The sequence below is a fragment of the Opisthocomus hoazin genome, chromosome 1 (assembly GCF_030867145.1).
Source record: "Opisthocomus hoazin isolate bOpiHoa1 chromosome 1, bOpiHoa1.hap1, whole genome shotgun sequence".
Classification (NCBI taxonomy): Eukaryota; Metazoa; Chordata; class Aves; order Opisthocomiformes; family Opisthocomidae; genus Opisthocomus; species Opisthocomus hoazin.
In genome coordinates, this window is record NC_134414.1 from 86,568,308 (window position 1) to 86,582,763 (window position 14,456).

General features: G+C 38.2%; 1 protein-coding gene across 4 annotated transcripts in view; it reads left to right on the top strand.

Moving 5' to 3' along the window:
• WWC3 (WWC family member 3) overlaps window positions 1–14,456 on the top strand; it is a 107,493-nt gene that overhangs the window by 65,801 nt on the left and 27,236 nt on the right. For all 4 annotated transcript variants that reach the window (XM_075428286.1, XM_075428295.1, XM_075428304.1 and 1 more), the window contains exons 8-10: window positions 986–1,059; window positions 10,174–10,416; window positions 13,508–13,597. In XM_075428286.1, the coding sequence (XP_075284401.1) occupies window positions 986–1,059; window positions 10,174–10,416; window positions 13,508–13,597 (407 nt within the window). The remainder of the gene's footprint in view (window positions 1–985; window positions 1,060–10,173; window positions 10,417–13,507; window positions 13,598–14,456) is intronic.

Here is a 14,456-nt window from a genome sequence, read left to right on the forward strand (position 1 = left end):
GAGGGCCCTACGGAGGAGGAAATCTGTGTTTTTAAGAAGATATACTCCTAAAGCATCTAAGAAAACTTAGCTAACACTAGGCTGTCTTTCCATGTGTTAGGTAGATGATGCCTTTGGGATGTCAGTTTTTGGACTGGTGGTGGATGTGATTATTGAATTCCAGAAAGAGCATAGCAGCGTTTTCCCATTCACAACACACGTTGAATGCTATCCAAGGCATTACATAATTATGTTAATTGTTTTACTGAATTATTGGTAATGGAATCTGAGTAAAAATGAGGTGGATTTTTTTACATGTGTGATGATGAAGAGTGCAAAAGCAGCAATTAGATGAGAAGTCTAGAGGTGCAGCAGTGCACTTAAATAGGGACTTGGGTTTTAACTGTTAGATCGTATGCAGTCTTCTTAAGAGGGGAACTGCTGATGCCATAAGATGGAGAGAAGTTGCTGTAGAAACTGGACTGTATACAGTAGGAGCTGTAGCATAAATGCACATTCTATGACTGGTTCAAGGATCAGGTGATGTTTGTGTAATAGTGTTTAAAACACACTAATGATCTACGTGCTGAATAACATATTACACTACAGGAAATGTAATCTGAATTACTTCTAATTAAGCTATCCGTACAATAGCTGTATCAAGTAATAAAATATTTGAATTAAAAATACTGTTTGTATTTTAGGCTTGGATAAAGTTGAAAAGCTTTGACCATTCATAAGCGATTCTGTTTGCTAATCCTTGACTTCCAGAATCATGATGTATTGAAAGGGCTCATTTATCTTTTGTGATTTTAGCAATAAACCAGTTTTGTATTTCTAAAGCATAAAATTGATTTTGATTATGTTATTACTTAAAGCATTGAGATTTTTTAATGAGTCCAGTAATGGAGACTAATTTATCCCTTCCTTTATTGTGAGAGTGTTTTTAAAATCTCATTTCTCCCTCTCTTTTCCCTTCTCTCCTTGTTCTTCAACTCTGCGAAAGTTTGGATTCGATGACAAAGCAAGACTTGTAGACAAAGTAAGACTGAACTGGCAATATGAAGAGGCCAAGAAAAGGTAATTAAAGATAAATTTGGTTTTTTAATTTTTACTCTTTTGATTGGAACCAGCCTCCTATTTGAACTGTCTTTGGGGAAACTAATTTGCTTACTATTGAGTAGTTCACAGATAATAAAAACTGAGGTAAACGTAAGACTTTATCATAAGATTCTTACATTTGTTTGCAGAGATAATGCTAAATGTCAGCCCTGTTCTACACTTCTATAAACAAAAAATTGCAGTAGTTTAATTGAACTGTTTGACATTTTCTTCCCCTTCTTCTCAAAGCTCAGTATAAACAGTCTCTTAGTTTACACTTGGTTTGTATCAGCCTGGCCCTGTCATTGTCATGAAAGTACATTCGGAGCTTTGCATAACCTATGCTCGAAGTTCAATATACTGAAGCTGCAAACTCAGTGTGAAGAAAGAATGCAGAAATTCCTGTGAGATAAATGAAGATGTTCAGAGGTGAACAAAAGGGTACATAAAAATAAATGTTGAGACTGAAAAAAAGAAAACCCTTCTGATAATTTTCCTTTTTAAATTACCTTAAAATAGATTAATTCTTCACTAAGTCCTTCAGTGTAATTGCTTATTGTAACTATTTCTTTTGTGAAGGTCAGTCTTACAGTGTTTTCCATGGCTTTGTAAAAGTAATCTATTCTTATTTAGTACTATTTTAAAAATTCTTTCTACTAGTAGATTTTAGCAGGTCTTCCTTTAACCTCAGTGTTTTCAAACTATATGCCACATACTCAGGACAGTAGTGTAGGTATGGATGATGAATCGAACACAGTAATTTTATGCACTTATGATTATTTTAATTTGTGCTGATAAAACATTCTCTTACTAAAATTGACTGACACTTGAAAGACTGTATAATTAACTTTGAAAACCTTAGTTTTTAATATTTTTTTTAGGATTTTTCTTAGTTCTTTTTAACTTTGTCTATTTTGCCAGTTTTTTTACATCTCTCACAACAAGGGTTAAAAAAAGTTCAATGCTTTTGCCTCATGTTTTTTTCATATTAGAGTGACTTTTTCTTTGAGGGAAATTGTAATGCTGTCATATGTCTTGGCAGGGATTGGAAGCTTTATAGGCAATTCGCCATTTTGTTGTTCTTGGAAAATTTACCCACATTTGGATGCACTACAGGCTTTAAAAAAAAATTAAGTTGGTGCAAGCACATTAGAGATACACAACTAAATCTTCAGGATTTGTGATTGGAATGAAAGTCTGCATTGTAAAATACTGCATGTGAATACCAGTGACTGGCTTAATAAAAGTTAAACAATTGGTGAAAAAAAGGGCAAAACAAGAACCCCTCAGTGTCCTCTTTGGTCACAGGCTTAACCCTCAGCACTTAATAGTCCAGTGATAATTTAGGTGTTCATCACAGCTGCTGAAAGGAGGATAGATTTCAGTTCTATACTGGTTAGTTCGGTTTTCTGACATACCTTTTTGATGTGTTTTTTTGAAACAATTCTGGTGTGTTGTTGCAGGGAAAAGATAGAGTGGTGGGACTTTTTTGGGTTGGTGGGGTTTTTTTTTGTTTTGGGTTTTGGGTTTTTTTGGTAGCAGAAGCATTTCTTTGCTGGAAATGCCTAACATTTGTTTATGCATGGAATGCAGTATTTCTGAACATCAGAAGTGAGCTGGGGTTTGATGTCAATTAAGTGTAGAAGATCTGGCTAACTAACCTTCCAATCGGAGAATAGTAATTGCAGTAAGGGTAGTTTTGCTGTCCTGGGATAGGAGCTCTGACAGTGGTCCGTTATTTAGCAAAAGCATGTTAGTTGCTTTAAAATAGTAGCCTTATTCTACCCAGTCTGTTGCACGGAAGTAATCAGCTTTCAGCTTTTGAGTGGAACTGCACAAAGCCCATTGCCCCTACCAGTTATCTCTGTGGTTGCATTCTTCATTTATCATGCATTCCTTCCCCTTAGCTTGCTGGCGTTTCTGTAGGGCTTTTGTCTCTACTAAATATCTTTGTGTTCGTTCTTCGTTGGCTGGTGAAATATCTACTGTGACTGCACAGTGTGGGTGATGGAATGTGCTGCGATGGATTAAAATCTAGAAAGTAGAAAATTAAAATGCTACAGTATGTCACAACTGTGAAGCAGTGTATTATGACTATTTGCTTGTCAAACGGAGTGTGGCAACATATAGCAAAGAAGTACAACAGACAAACTGTTTTATTTCCAAGTTTTAATGGGAGACTTTTAAACAAGAAAAGTATGTCTTTTGCCTTAAAGGAAAGCAGGAAAAAAGCTCCACAAACTGAAGGGCGGAGTGTTGCATTTTAGTCACTCTTGTGAATCTAGCCATAAGATCATACAGCTCTAGATAGGAGCAGAATATTTGCCATATGTAGTAAAGCAGTTTTTAAAAATATGTTCTCTGTATATGGTATCTTAGCAGGGAAATGCAGTGCTGGGATTTCTGAATGAACTGTCTTGAGGAATTTGGGAGACGAGACCCGGTGATAGTTGAGAAGTTGGCTTATACTCCTGGCATATCTCTCCTCCCTCATAAAAGATAATTTTGTTTTAATTCCTCCTTCAAAAATCTCTCTAACTACTGAGTGGTTTCACCTCTGCATAAATTAAGACATGCATATAGCTTTTTTTTCCCCCCTTGAGTTTCCCACTGGAAGGAAGTTGAATAATCTGCAATTTAATTTTTCCTGTGGGTATTTCAGATGTTGTGAGCTGTGGGTTCTGACATCTCCAGCGCAGTGGGGAAGAGGTCCTCTCCTGTGTCTTATCCAGGCTCTGGGAGGAGGCATGCAAGTTCTACTTTTTAACTTGGCAATCACGCTAAAGAGAGGCTCAATCACTTTTCTTCTTTTCTCCTCCCCCCCCCCCCCCCCCTTATTTTTAAATAAACTGTACCTTATTTCCATGAAATTTCTTCTCTCAGATCTGTCAGTGTGGCCCTCCAGAAAAGCAGGAGGGAGGGAGGACGGTCTTTTTGAACATGCAGCCCCTAGCTGCCTGGATAAATACCGTTTTTAGTTTCAGTTGCTATTTCAGTGAGACCACCTCTCATGAAAGCATTTGCACACTAGAAAGTGTACCCCTCAAGCACTTTCCTGAATAGACTGTTTCATAGAAAGAGGGATGAAAAGCAAATTGTTTTTCTTTGATAACTCTTAAGTTGTTCAGCTCAGTATAATGACTACGTGAAGTATATTAGCAAACGATCATGAAATGTCATTGCTGCAGTGCCTCATATCCTGTGAAGTGTATTAATCAATAGAAGAAAAATGATCCCTCCAGTAAGAAGCACCAAAATTTTGAAGTTTTTATCTTTTTATAATCCAATCTGATAGTAGCTGACTTTAATGAACTAATACATCCAAGCATCTTCAACCAGCTTATCTGATTTGGGTGCAAAAGCAGTAATTTTTTTATGCCGTCTGTAAATTTATAGTCAAAGATGTCATTTTTCATTTCAGTTGTTTAAATCTTACAGTGGCTGTCAACAGATTTATTTTAGCCTTGAAAAAGCCTCTTCCTCAGCTATGCTTAGTATTTCCACATTCCCTTAAGAGTGTTACTTATTTCTGCTTAGTATAGTGGCTGAGTAGATACTTTGTTGCAAACTTGTTGCCCCATAACTGAAACTAATTTTCAGTTGGGCTTTTAAAAGCACTAGCACAAGCAGAAATGCCTCACTGCGATTTGTGCCTGTACTGACAAAATACATGTTGGTTGGATATTGATAGCAACATTCCAGTGCTGATACAGTAACACAGGCAAGTATTTTCCTGTTAAAATTCATCCTGTGTAAGCAGGTTTCAAGGTGTAATTGCCAAATCTCTAGTGAAATTCCAGGGGATTTGTATGCTTTATTCTGCTGAACTAATCTGAAAATCTGATTTAGGGATGAAGTAATTTGCCTGATATCACATAAATATCTGGCTCAGCTAAACCTAAATCTCCCAGGGTCAGTTTCTAAACATAAAACTTTTTCTTTGGGTTATAAAGGGAGCTGAGCCATGCTCTTGAACTGTCTTTGAAGTTTTCATTATACCAGTTTGCCTGTTAGTTGGGGAAAATACTAATTCCTCTCCTCCACTGGTTTTAGCAGGCTTTGTAATTTTCTTAAAGGTGAATACTTATTTTTATCTGCAAAATGCCTGTGGAATCTAGAGGCTTCATGAGTGTCTTAGCCAATTTAAGACCTCCTTGTTGTTGAAGCGGGCGGCCAGGAAGGCAGGATATTCTACGGAGCGTACTCGTGTTGTCCGCCAAAGCCACAGTGGCACATACTTGCAGGAACAGCCAAGCAGACACAGTGGAGAAATTTTGTGAGCATTTGGCTGAGTTCCCCAGCTTCTTGTTCTTTCCATTTCTTTCTTTCCCTTTCTCTTTCCTTCCCCTCTTTGGATATAAATCATAATCCACTCTCAAGAGGGTCCAGAAATACCAGAAATTACCGAGTTCTTACACCCTTCATTACAAGTCTTCGGTCCCACAGCCACCTGCTCTGGGTATTGTACATAGAAGAAGTTCCCTGTTACCTGAAGTGGCAGAGAACTGGGTCCAATGTTGATCATCTTTGTGTATTAGTGCGATCTTAACCATCGTTCTCCTCCAAATCATAACCATGGATTTTTTTTTTTTGTTATTTTAGCTTCCACCAGTCTTCCCATTCCACTGGTAAAAAAGGCCTCAGCTGTAGAGGGAGGTGACACATCACCCAGAAGTCTAGGCATTTAAATGTAGGGGCGTATTGGTTTTTTTTTTCTTGGAAATGCCAAAGTAAGTTCGAAGAATTTGTTTGAGCTAGAAAGACCAGAGCTTCCAGGTTAGAAGTGCCAGCTGTAGGATACCCATAATTTGTCTCTTTTAGGAGCATGGGGTAGGACCTTTGTATTCCTTCAGAGTATTTCCCTCCTCAAAACACCTGTCTTGTTCATAATCTGAGTAATGGTCTAAACATAGGGTTAATTGTAATTGTAAATCAGACTCTTTCATCTCACAAAAAGTGATTTTTACTTTAATACCACTTCTCATGCTGTATTTTAATAAATAACCTCTTGTAAACTGAAATGTTCTCAAGCTCAGCAGTACAATTTCATTAGTGCTGGGTTCAGACAGAGGTCTTGAAAATGAAGTTCTTCACACTAACGAAATCTTTTAGGTTCCCCAGGTATTTTCAGTGTCAGAAGGCTTGCCCTAGAGGGCAAGGCTTTTGTCTAGAGGGGTCTGTGTAGATACATAACGATTCAGACATACTGTAAGTTCTGAAAATAAGTGCTTTTTTCCCCACATGGTGTAATTTGCATAGTAAACTACTGGCTGTACACATCTACAGTATGTTGAGGTAAGGCATCATTGTAGCTACATTAGTATGTCCATTTCAGGGCAAATTTGCCATTTGGAATCGGTGTTTACTTAAATCACCAGATTAAACCTTTGTCGTCCTATCTGTGCCCCTCCTGCTTTTCTGCTTAACAGGAGCTGTTATATTCATTTCCATTTGAAATTTTAAAATACTGAAATAAGCAGCAAGTCTGTCTGCCTACCTAGGAAACCAGTCATTTGATACCACCTACTCGAACGTGGAATGCAAGCTCCTCAGCACTTGTTATGCAAGGATGGGAATGGGCAAAATGCCTGGAATGTTGATGGCTCAAAATTAACTGTTTTTTCCCCAGGATTAAATTGCTGTATCAGTAGGGACCTCAGTATTTGGCATTAGGCCAGATAAAAGTACTCTTTTACAGTGGCTACACTTAAGATGTAGTATCTTTAAAAGTACCCAGTAGGAAGGAAAAATGTGTTTGAAAAACAGGCTTCATAAAGGATCCTATTTTTTTTCCTTTAAACTGCAATCTATGTCAAGTCATTGATTTATTTAAGCGTGTGTTTAAGGTAGGTGAATATATGCACTGAGACTGAAAATGCAGAACAGTCACGGTTTTGTAACATAACCAGCAGTGAGACTGGCTGGTGTAGTATAGGTATAAAATCTGGCATGGACAAGCGCGATGAAGTGGTTTATGTATGCATTTATTGTGTTTGGGAAGAAAAGTTTGTGTTCAGAGAAGACAAATTGTAATTATGGAACATGCTTAAGAGGATTTTTTTATTATGTTTTTAGCAGAACTGAACATGACTCTTCAGACATTTTTCTCAGGCTTGAGTGAGTGAGACCATAAAAGCCTTAGAGATGTTTTCTAGCCAAGGAGATAAATTTTTAGAAGTTTATCACTGGTAGATTTTTGGAAAAACTTGCCATACAGAGGGAGTCCTCAATGGAAAGCAAGCAACAAAATTCCTAAAAAACTTTAGCTCATTTGCAGTAAATATAGGTTGCAGACAAGTGGCTTACTGATGCTGAAGTTCCCCTCCCAGCAGATTTCCTGCATTGTGTAGTGTTTTGCAAGTGCTTTTACTTTGCTTAAAGGGGAAAATGTAAAGAAAAGAAGAGCTAGTTGCAATGCTGAGTGTCAAGGGAATAAAAATAAATACCTGATCAGATTTTGGAACTCTTGGGTTATACAAACCTTGTCCACAGCAGTACTTTTCCCTTTAATAACGGTATAATTAAGTTAGTGTACAATAACTTCCTACTTTCAAAGCATCATCATAACAGAAATTGAGGGGAAAAAACAAACTTTAAACTGGAATGTCATACACAAAGGGAGTTACGTGCTCTCAGCAGGCTCAAGAGTCTAAATTAAAACCTCTTGTATTGAGGATGGTGTTTTACTCTGCAGCCGAGCTGTTTCAGTGGTCGGTTGGCACTGAAAGGGGGGATTCCGCCTTCCCCTCTTGCCTGCTGGTACTTCTCTCTTCCTTGCTGCCTGCATTAGGATTTATTTGCTCCTATGGTCAGCTGCTTAACCAGCTCACCCTGCATTAGAAAAATAGCTAGCAAAACAATTGTGAGTGTTAAAATGGGAGGAGAGGGTCCTTTAGCTATCTTATAAAACAACCCAGAGACTTCACCAGACACATCTCATCTTCTTTCATCTGCAAGCTATGTAAGAGCTTATGAACGTGGTCACTCACATAGATTGCCAGGGCTCTTCTGGTTCACGCTCGCTTGCCAAGCTGTGATAACCCAGTTGCACCCAAATTCTGTAATTCTGCTGAAAGGAACTTGAGTTCCCATTTATTTCCTGTGGCGCTGAACACTTGAAAATCAAGCAGCGTATGCCTTCAGGAGTGTTTACTGAGTTTTTAACAGCGTGGCAGCCTGGGTAGGGGAGAGGAGGGAGATCCTGACTCTGCTCGCTCTTCCTGGCCCTGACGTTTGGTTGAGTAGGCGAGGTGTTCTTCAGGAAGCTGCATCTGGAATCCAAGCACAATAGCATGAAACGTGCAGACTGTACGTGTATTGATTCACAGCGGTGCAGTCAGTAGCTGTGGGCAGGAAGCTGGTTGTGAATGCAAGGAGGAGGAAATGGTACTGAATGGCTTGATAAAGTATTCTGCTTTAGACTGAAATGTAACAGAACACTAAAGTGATTTACTTGCTGTAAATTAAATTTAAGGGGGGGGAGTCTATTTGACAAAATTTGCAGTAAAATTCCTCTTCATATATGAATGCAGTCATTGCAAAATTACTTATATTGATATTTTATTTCCCTTCCCCTGATAATAAGATGGCCAAATACTTTCCAGATGTTGGTATGAAATAAACATTGCATGAGGTTTTATTTTCATATGGGGAAAACGTTATCTTTGTCATGCCTTTGCCTTTTCTTTTATTCTGAAACATGTGTTACCACACTGCAGATCTTCTGTTTACTTGTTACGTGCTTTCACCTTGCTTTGTTTGTTATTATCTTTTCTTTCTTACCAGATATTTTGGAAAAAGGATTACTTTAATTTACCAAAAGAATGAATGCATATCCAACTTTTATGGCTGGCTTTAAATGCGCTTTTATTTATTTATTTATTTATTTAAAGGGTGATAATCTTTTATGGTGCACTGAACTTTGAATGCTACCATTTCAAAGTGAAGATGAAACTGAGGTGTACAACTGAATTTGTGGTATAGTGCTGTGTTTTTGATTTAGGATGAGAATAATGTTGATAACACAGGGATGTTTGAGTTACTGCTGAGCAGCGCTTACACAGAGTCAAGGCCCTTTCCGCATGTCACACCACCCCACCAGCCAGTGGGCTGGGGGTGCACAAGAAGCTCGGAGGGGACATGGCTGGGACAGCTGACCCCAACTGACCGAAGGGGTATCCCATACCATATGACATCATGCTCGGTATATGAACTGGGGGAACAGCTGGCGGGGGCCGCTGCTCGGGGACAGGCTGGGGATCAGTTGGTGGTGAGCAGTTGTTCTTCATTTGCATCACTTGTTTTTCTTGAGTTTTATTTTCCTGTTTTGTTATTCTCCTTTTCATTACAATTTATTTGTATTATTTTATTTTATTTCTGTTTTTAAACAGTTTTTATCTCAACCCATGGGTTTTCTCATTTTTACCCTCCTGATTCTCTCCCCCATCCTACTTGGGGGGGAGGGAGAGGGAGCGTTGCACGAGCAGCTGTGTGGTGCTTAGCTGCTGACTGGTGTTAAACCGCGACAGTCGGGACTGCCTAATATTTTCAGCCCCTTGAACCATTCCTCTGGTGAGATGGGACATGAATATACGTCACTAGATAAGCATTTTCCATTCATCACCTTCAACTTCTCACTGTACTTTTGAAATCCCAAGTTTACATGTGGTAGTGGAAGAAGGAGGAATGAAAGGATGTTCATTTTCATCAGCTGTACAGGCAGCAAACTCAAGAGCTCTAAAATATGAATTGGTTTATTACAAGATGAGGAGACATGGCAAGCTTTGAAGGCAGATACTGTCCGTGTGATAAATAAATGCACTGTAGTTCTTATACAGCTACGCACCTAGGAGCACTTGCAGTTCTTTAGTGCTTTAAAAATACACAAAACAAACAAACAAACAAAAACCAAACCATCCCAAAACCCAGAAACAAATAATCCTTCCAAACTCCTCTAATTTTTCTTGTTTCGAATTTTAGAAGAAGAAAGTCGCAGAAGTCGACATGCTTCACATGAACTCGTGGTATTTTTCCTCTTATTGTCCTCATCTTTGTCTTTTCTGTGTTTTAAAATGTATTTATCCTCTTTTAAAGAGTTTCGAATATACAACAGCAGCTGGCCTTGCTAGACAATGAATCTTGGCCAGGAATGGCTGAAGCGGACAGGGACCGTCTTCAGCTCATCAAAGAGAAGGAGGCTCTTCTTCAGGAGCTGCAGGTCATCAGTCAGCAGAGACGATCCCCAGAAGATGTTGCACGTTTGGAGGAAGAAAAAAGACGCCTGGAGGATGAAATTCAGCGGGCTCGAGCAACGTCTGCTCATGGGGCCACTGAAAGGTCTGGGAACTTAAATTGTTTTCTTATCTACTGTAAGATCCATATAGGTAGTTTCCAAAGGAAGAGTAGGGAGTTTCACTGTGAAAACAAACAAAAATCTTACTAGCGTAATTTGTTTTCAAAAAAGGAAGAGGCTGCTCCTAGCTGCCATTATTTAAATCTGTCTGTCTTGAAGTTTTCTGAGGGAGAGTTAGAGCGACGTCAACTAATCAGTTCTCCTTTAATTCATCTAAGAAATCTGAATAGGAAGAAGAGGTCAGAACAGAGTCATGAAAGATGCTTGGAAAAAGTCTGTGCGATATTGTCTGATAACAGAGACCTGGATAGTGAAAGATGTTTCTGTTATTTTGCAGTGGGGTAATATTCATCTCCAAAAGCATCAGAACAAAGATGCTTTCCTATATTTGGTTTCTGCCTTATAACAGGAAAGTTAAATGATTTTTACTGCATTTTGCATACAGTTTTTCCTTTCAATTTGCAGTCTCAGCAGTGGGAACACTTCCCAACTCTGGCATTCAGAGAACACAGTGAACAGACTCATTCTTGAAAATTTAAATTAAATATGAAGTTGTATGTAAAAACAAACAGCCCTAAAACTTATTAATGGAAACACTGTGTTTATTTCAAAGTTGCTCAATTTTTCCTGTAGCCAAAGAAATGGACAAAACCTCTTAAGCTCTTTTTGTTACCATAGACCACTTCCAGTGAAAGAGAGAAGGTACTTGTTCTTGTTTCCCAGACTTGCTTCTCTTAACCTGGGTCTTCTCTTTATCTGGGTAAAAACCCAGGTTTGATACTTGAGGAAAACTGCATGAACCAGCTTTGATGTGATCTGCGTAAAGGTTAATAATTACATAATTAAGACACTTCTAAAATATTTGGAAGTGTCTTCTATATAGAAATTTTAAGAACGTTAGTTCCTTTGAAAAGGCTTACTTCAGACAGTAAACCTGGGCTATAAATAGAAAATTCACAGCCAACCTACAGTTAAATGTTATATATTTTGCAATTTTTGCAATATTGTTACACTGGCTTTCCAGCTTAAACTGACAGAAAAGGGAGTTCACTTTACACCTCAGTGTAGTAAGTTTTATTTGTTGTTTTTGGGCTCTCATGTTAGGTAGTGCATACTATGTTGGCAAGAAGGCCAAGCTATTTTTCCATGTAGTTCATGCTGTGGAAACCAGCATTCCAGTGTGATACTTGATATTTCAAATGCCAGCAAAAAGTTGAGTAGAAGTTAGAATAATATTGAAGGGCGCTCTATTTTTGTATAACAAATTGGAGAAAAGCTTAACTATTAGTAGCCCTTATTTGTTTGTTTGTTTGTTTTAGGCTCAGGAATAACCAAAATCATTCCTAGGTCTTCCTTTCTATTTCCATTTTCCCAATCATGAAATACAAAGAAATTTCCTCTTTAAATAATTACCAGTTCTGTTCTGTTAGTGAGTTTTAAAGGCACTGAGTTCTGGGCAGATCAAAACTAACTTAAAATCTGTGTGGCAAAGGGTTTGTTTTTGGTTTTGTTTTTTTTTAAGGTTGGGTGGTAGTCTTAGTTGAGGTTCTCTTTAGCACGGGTGCCTGCCTCACAGCACTGGTGACTGTGGAGTGTAGGTTCCTAAGACTGTTTTTTAAAGTAGATGGTGTGAGTACCCCTTCTTTCCCCTGCAAGCTTTTGTATCAGTTATGTTTCTTGCATCCGTTTGTCTTTTTTTGGTTCCTTCGTTCAGTGCTTTTATCATGTTAAGTTTACATAGCTGAGCTGCAGCCTTCCTTTGCACCACTTGCTCTGGGATCTGTGGAAACAGGAGAAAAGCTTCAGCGTTGCACGTGCTTGGGTGTGCAGCTTCTGCTGTGGGGTGGCGATGAAGGGAACCTCCCCAGAGGGCGGTGGGGTAGCTGGAGCGTAGCGCTACAGCCCCTTGCCAGCATATGAATTGATGGAGTTGGAGGCCAAGGGAGTTGAGAGATTTATTTTTTAACAGCTAACATATTTTTTCCATGTCTTAACCGTCCAGAGTTACTGAAACTAAGGCTGCCATTTTGTTTTATCAAGAAGAACTCCCTTTTTGTTGATATTTTTCTGTCCAACCTGTTAATGTGTTGAATTCTAGCAGCTGTCTTTGCCATTGAGGAAGGTCTGAAGCATACAAATGAGTTTGATCTGCGTTCTCCAAAACAGACTTACCACCCTGATTTTATTTCAAAGTTCAGTGATTGAGATTGAAAAGATGAAACACCAGGAATACTTGTAACTCTGGATTCAGAAAATAGAATAAGTGTGATTTCTAAGTTTTAATAATATCAAAATATAGAAATTTAAGATATCTTAAGATAATCAAAATACAGAATATAAGATATCTTATAGATGCGAGACCAACAGCATTACAGGCACACTCCATTTGTGTTGTGGCAGTGATACTGAGCAATTCAGCTGCTTGTTATTAGAATGGGCAAAAAATAAGTCGCAGCAAGAGATTTTTGTCATGGCTTAGTATTCAAAATGTTGTATCACCTGCTCAAGTATAAATGTATATATAAATGTACTTGAAAAACCTAGAATTAGAGCTTGAAGTTGAGTTTTATGGTTACTGCTTAATAGAAGTCCTCCAAAAATTTTCTTTTTGTCTTTGAAATTTGACACTAATTATCTTGGATAATAGGGCTATTTGGAGTATTTTTTCCCTGCCAAGGTGACAAAAGTCATAGTAGTTCTCTATTTTACTGACACAATCGGGTTGATGCAAGGGAAGAAAAAAAAAATCTTGCAGAGTCTGGTGTTCTTACCTAGGACTTTTTATGACTTTGCTAATTGCTGTAATGTGTTTTCGACATCATGATTCTTACATTGTGCCTCAATTACTTTTCTTGCCTGGGAATTCTGCTGGAGTCTTGGCTCTGGTGTTCTTGCTGGAATTTCCATTGCTGCATATGAACTGCATAAATTAAAACTTTTCATTAAACAGTGAAACTTCTTTTTATATTCCAAACTGCAATGCAGTGATATTCTTCTGTACTTGGAAAGCTCCTAGCACTTCTTGAGCACTACTGTAAGGAAGAAAAATAGTGATATGTATCTGTTTAATTATAGGATACTGTTACAGGAAAAGAGAAATTGTTTGCTTATGCAACTAGAAGAAGCTACACGTTTAACCTCATATTTACACTCCCAGTTAAAAAGGTGAGTTACGTAAAACCAACAGGTTTTGAACTCCAGCAGAGAATAATATTAATTATCTATACATTTTACCTTTCAATACTTTTATGTATGTGTGACAAGTAAATTAATTTTTTACTGAATTTATACAGTTTCGTCTATGGAATGTGGTGGTTAGGATGGAGCTTTATAAATAGTATTAGTGATGGCTACTTGGGCTAGATTATTATGTGTGTTTGTGAATTTTGTTATCTGATTTTCTGAAAAGAAGATAGGTACTTAAAACCTGTTGTAATATTGTTACAGTTTTACTAATATGAAGATAACATTCCTTTAAGTTCTGTGAGGTTTAATATTCTGATACCTTCTCCAAAGGAGGCATTTTGGATCCCTGGTGAGATGACAAAATTTTGCTGTTTAAATATGAGAATGTGCTAAGACCCATACAGAAGCCCAGAATGTTTTGCATATTCACACTCGCAGCTGCCTTTTTAGATGCAGCTCTTGGGGATTTCTCAACTCAACACCATGCCAACATCAAAAGCCGAGTTCCTGCTGTCTCTCACTTAATCTCCCTGTCACGTATGTTCTTCTCTCCCTAACTGTCTGGAGAGTGGTAAGAGGAACTGGAGTAAGATTCATCCTGGAGTCTTTTTGGCTTATGCAGCAGTTTGTTAGGACTTTCCAAACCCATTCTCACCTCTTCTCTCTGATATGCTTATGACCCATCATTAACTTAAATTCAAGCTGCATCATGGTAATCTACCCTTCCCGGCTTTATATGGAGTCCAGTGATCCAGATTCTGCTCTGGCCTGTTTTTTGCCAAATTATGGCTGCTTACATGTTGGAGGAAAGAGTAAGCTCATCCTGTTGGACCCATTG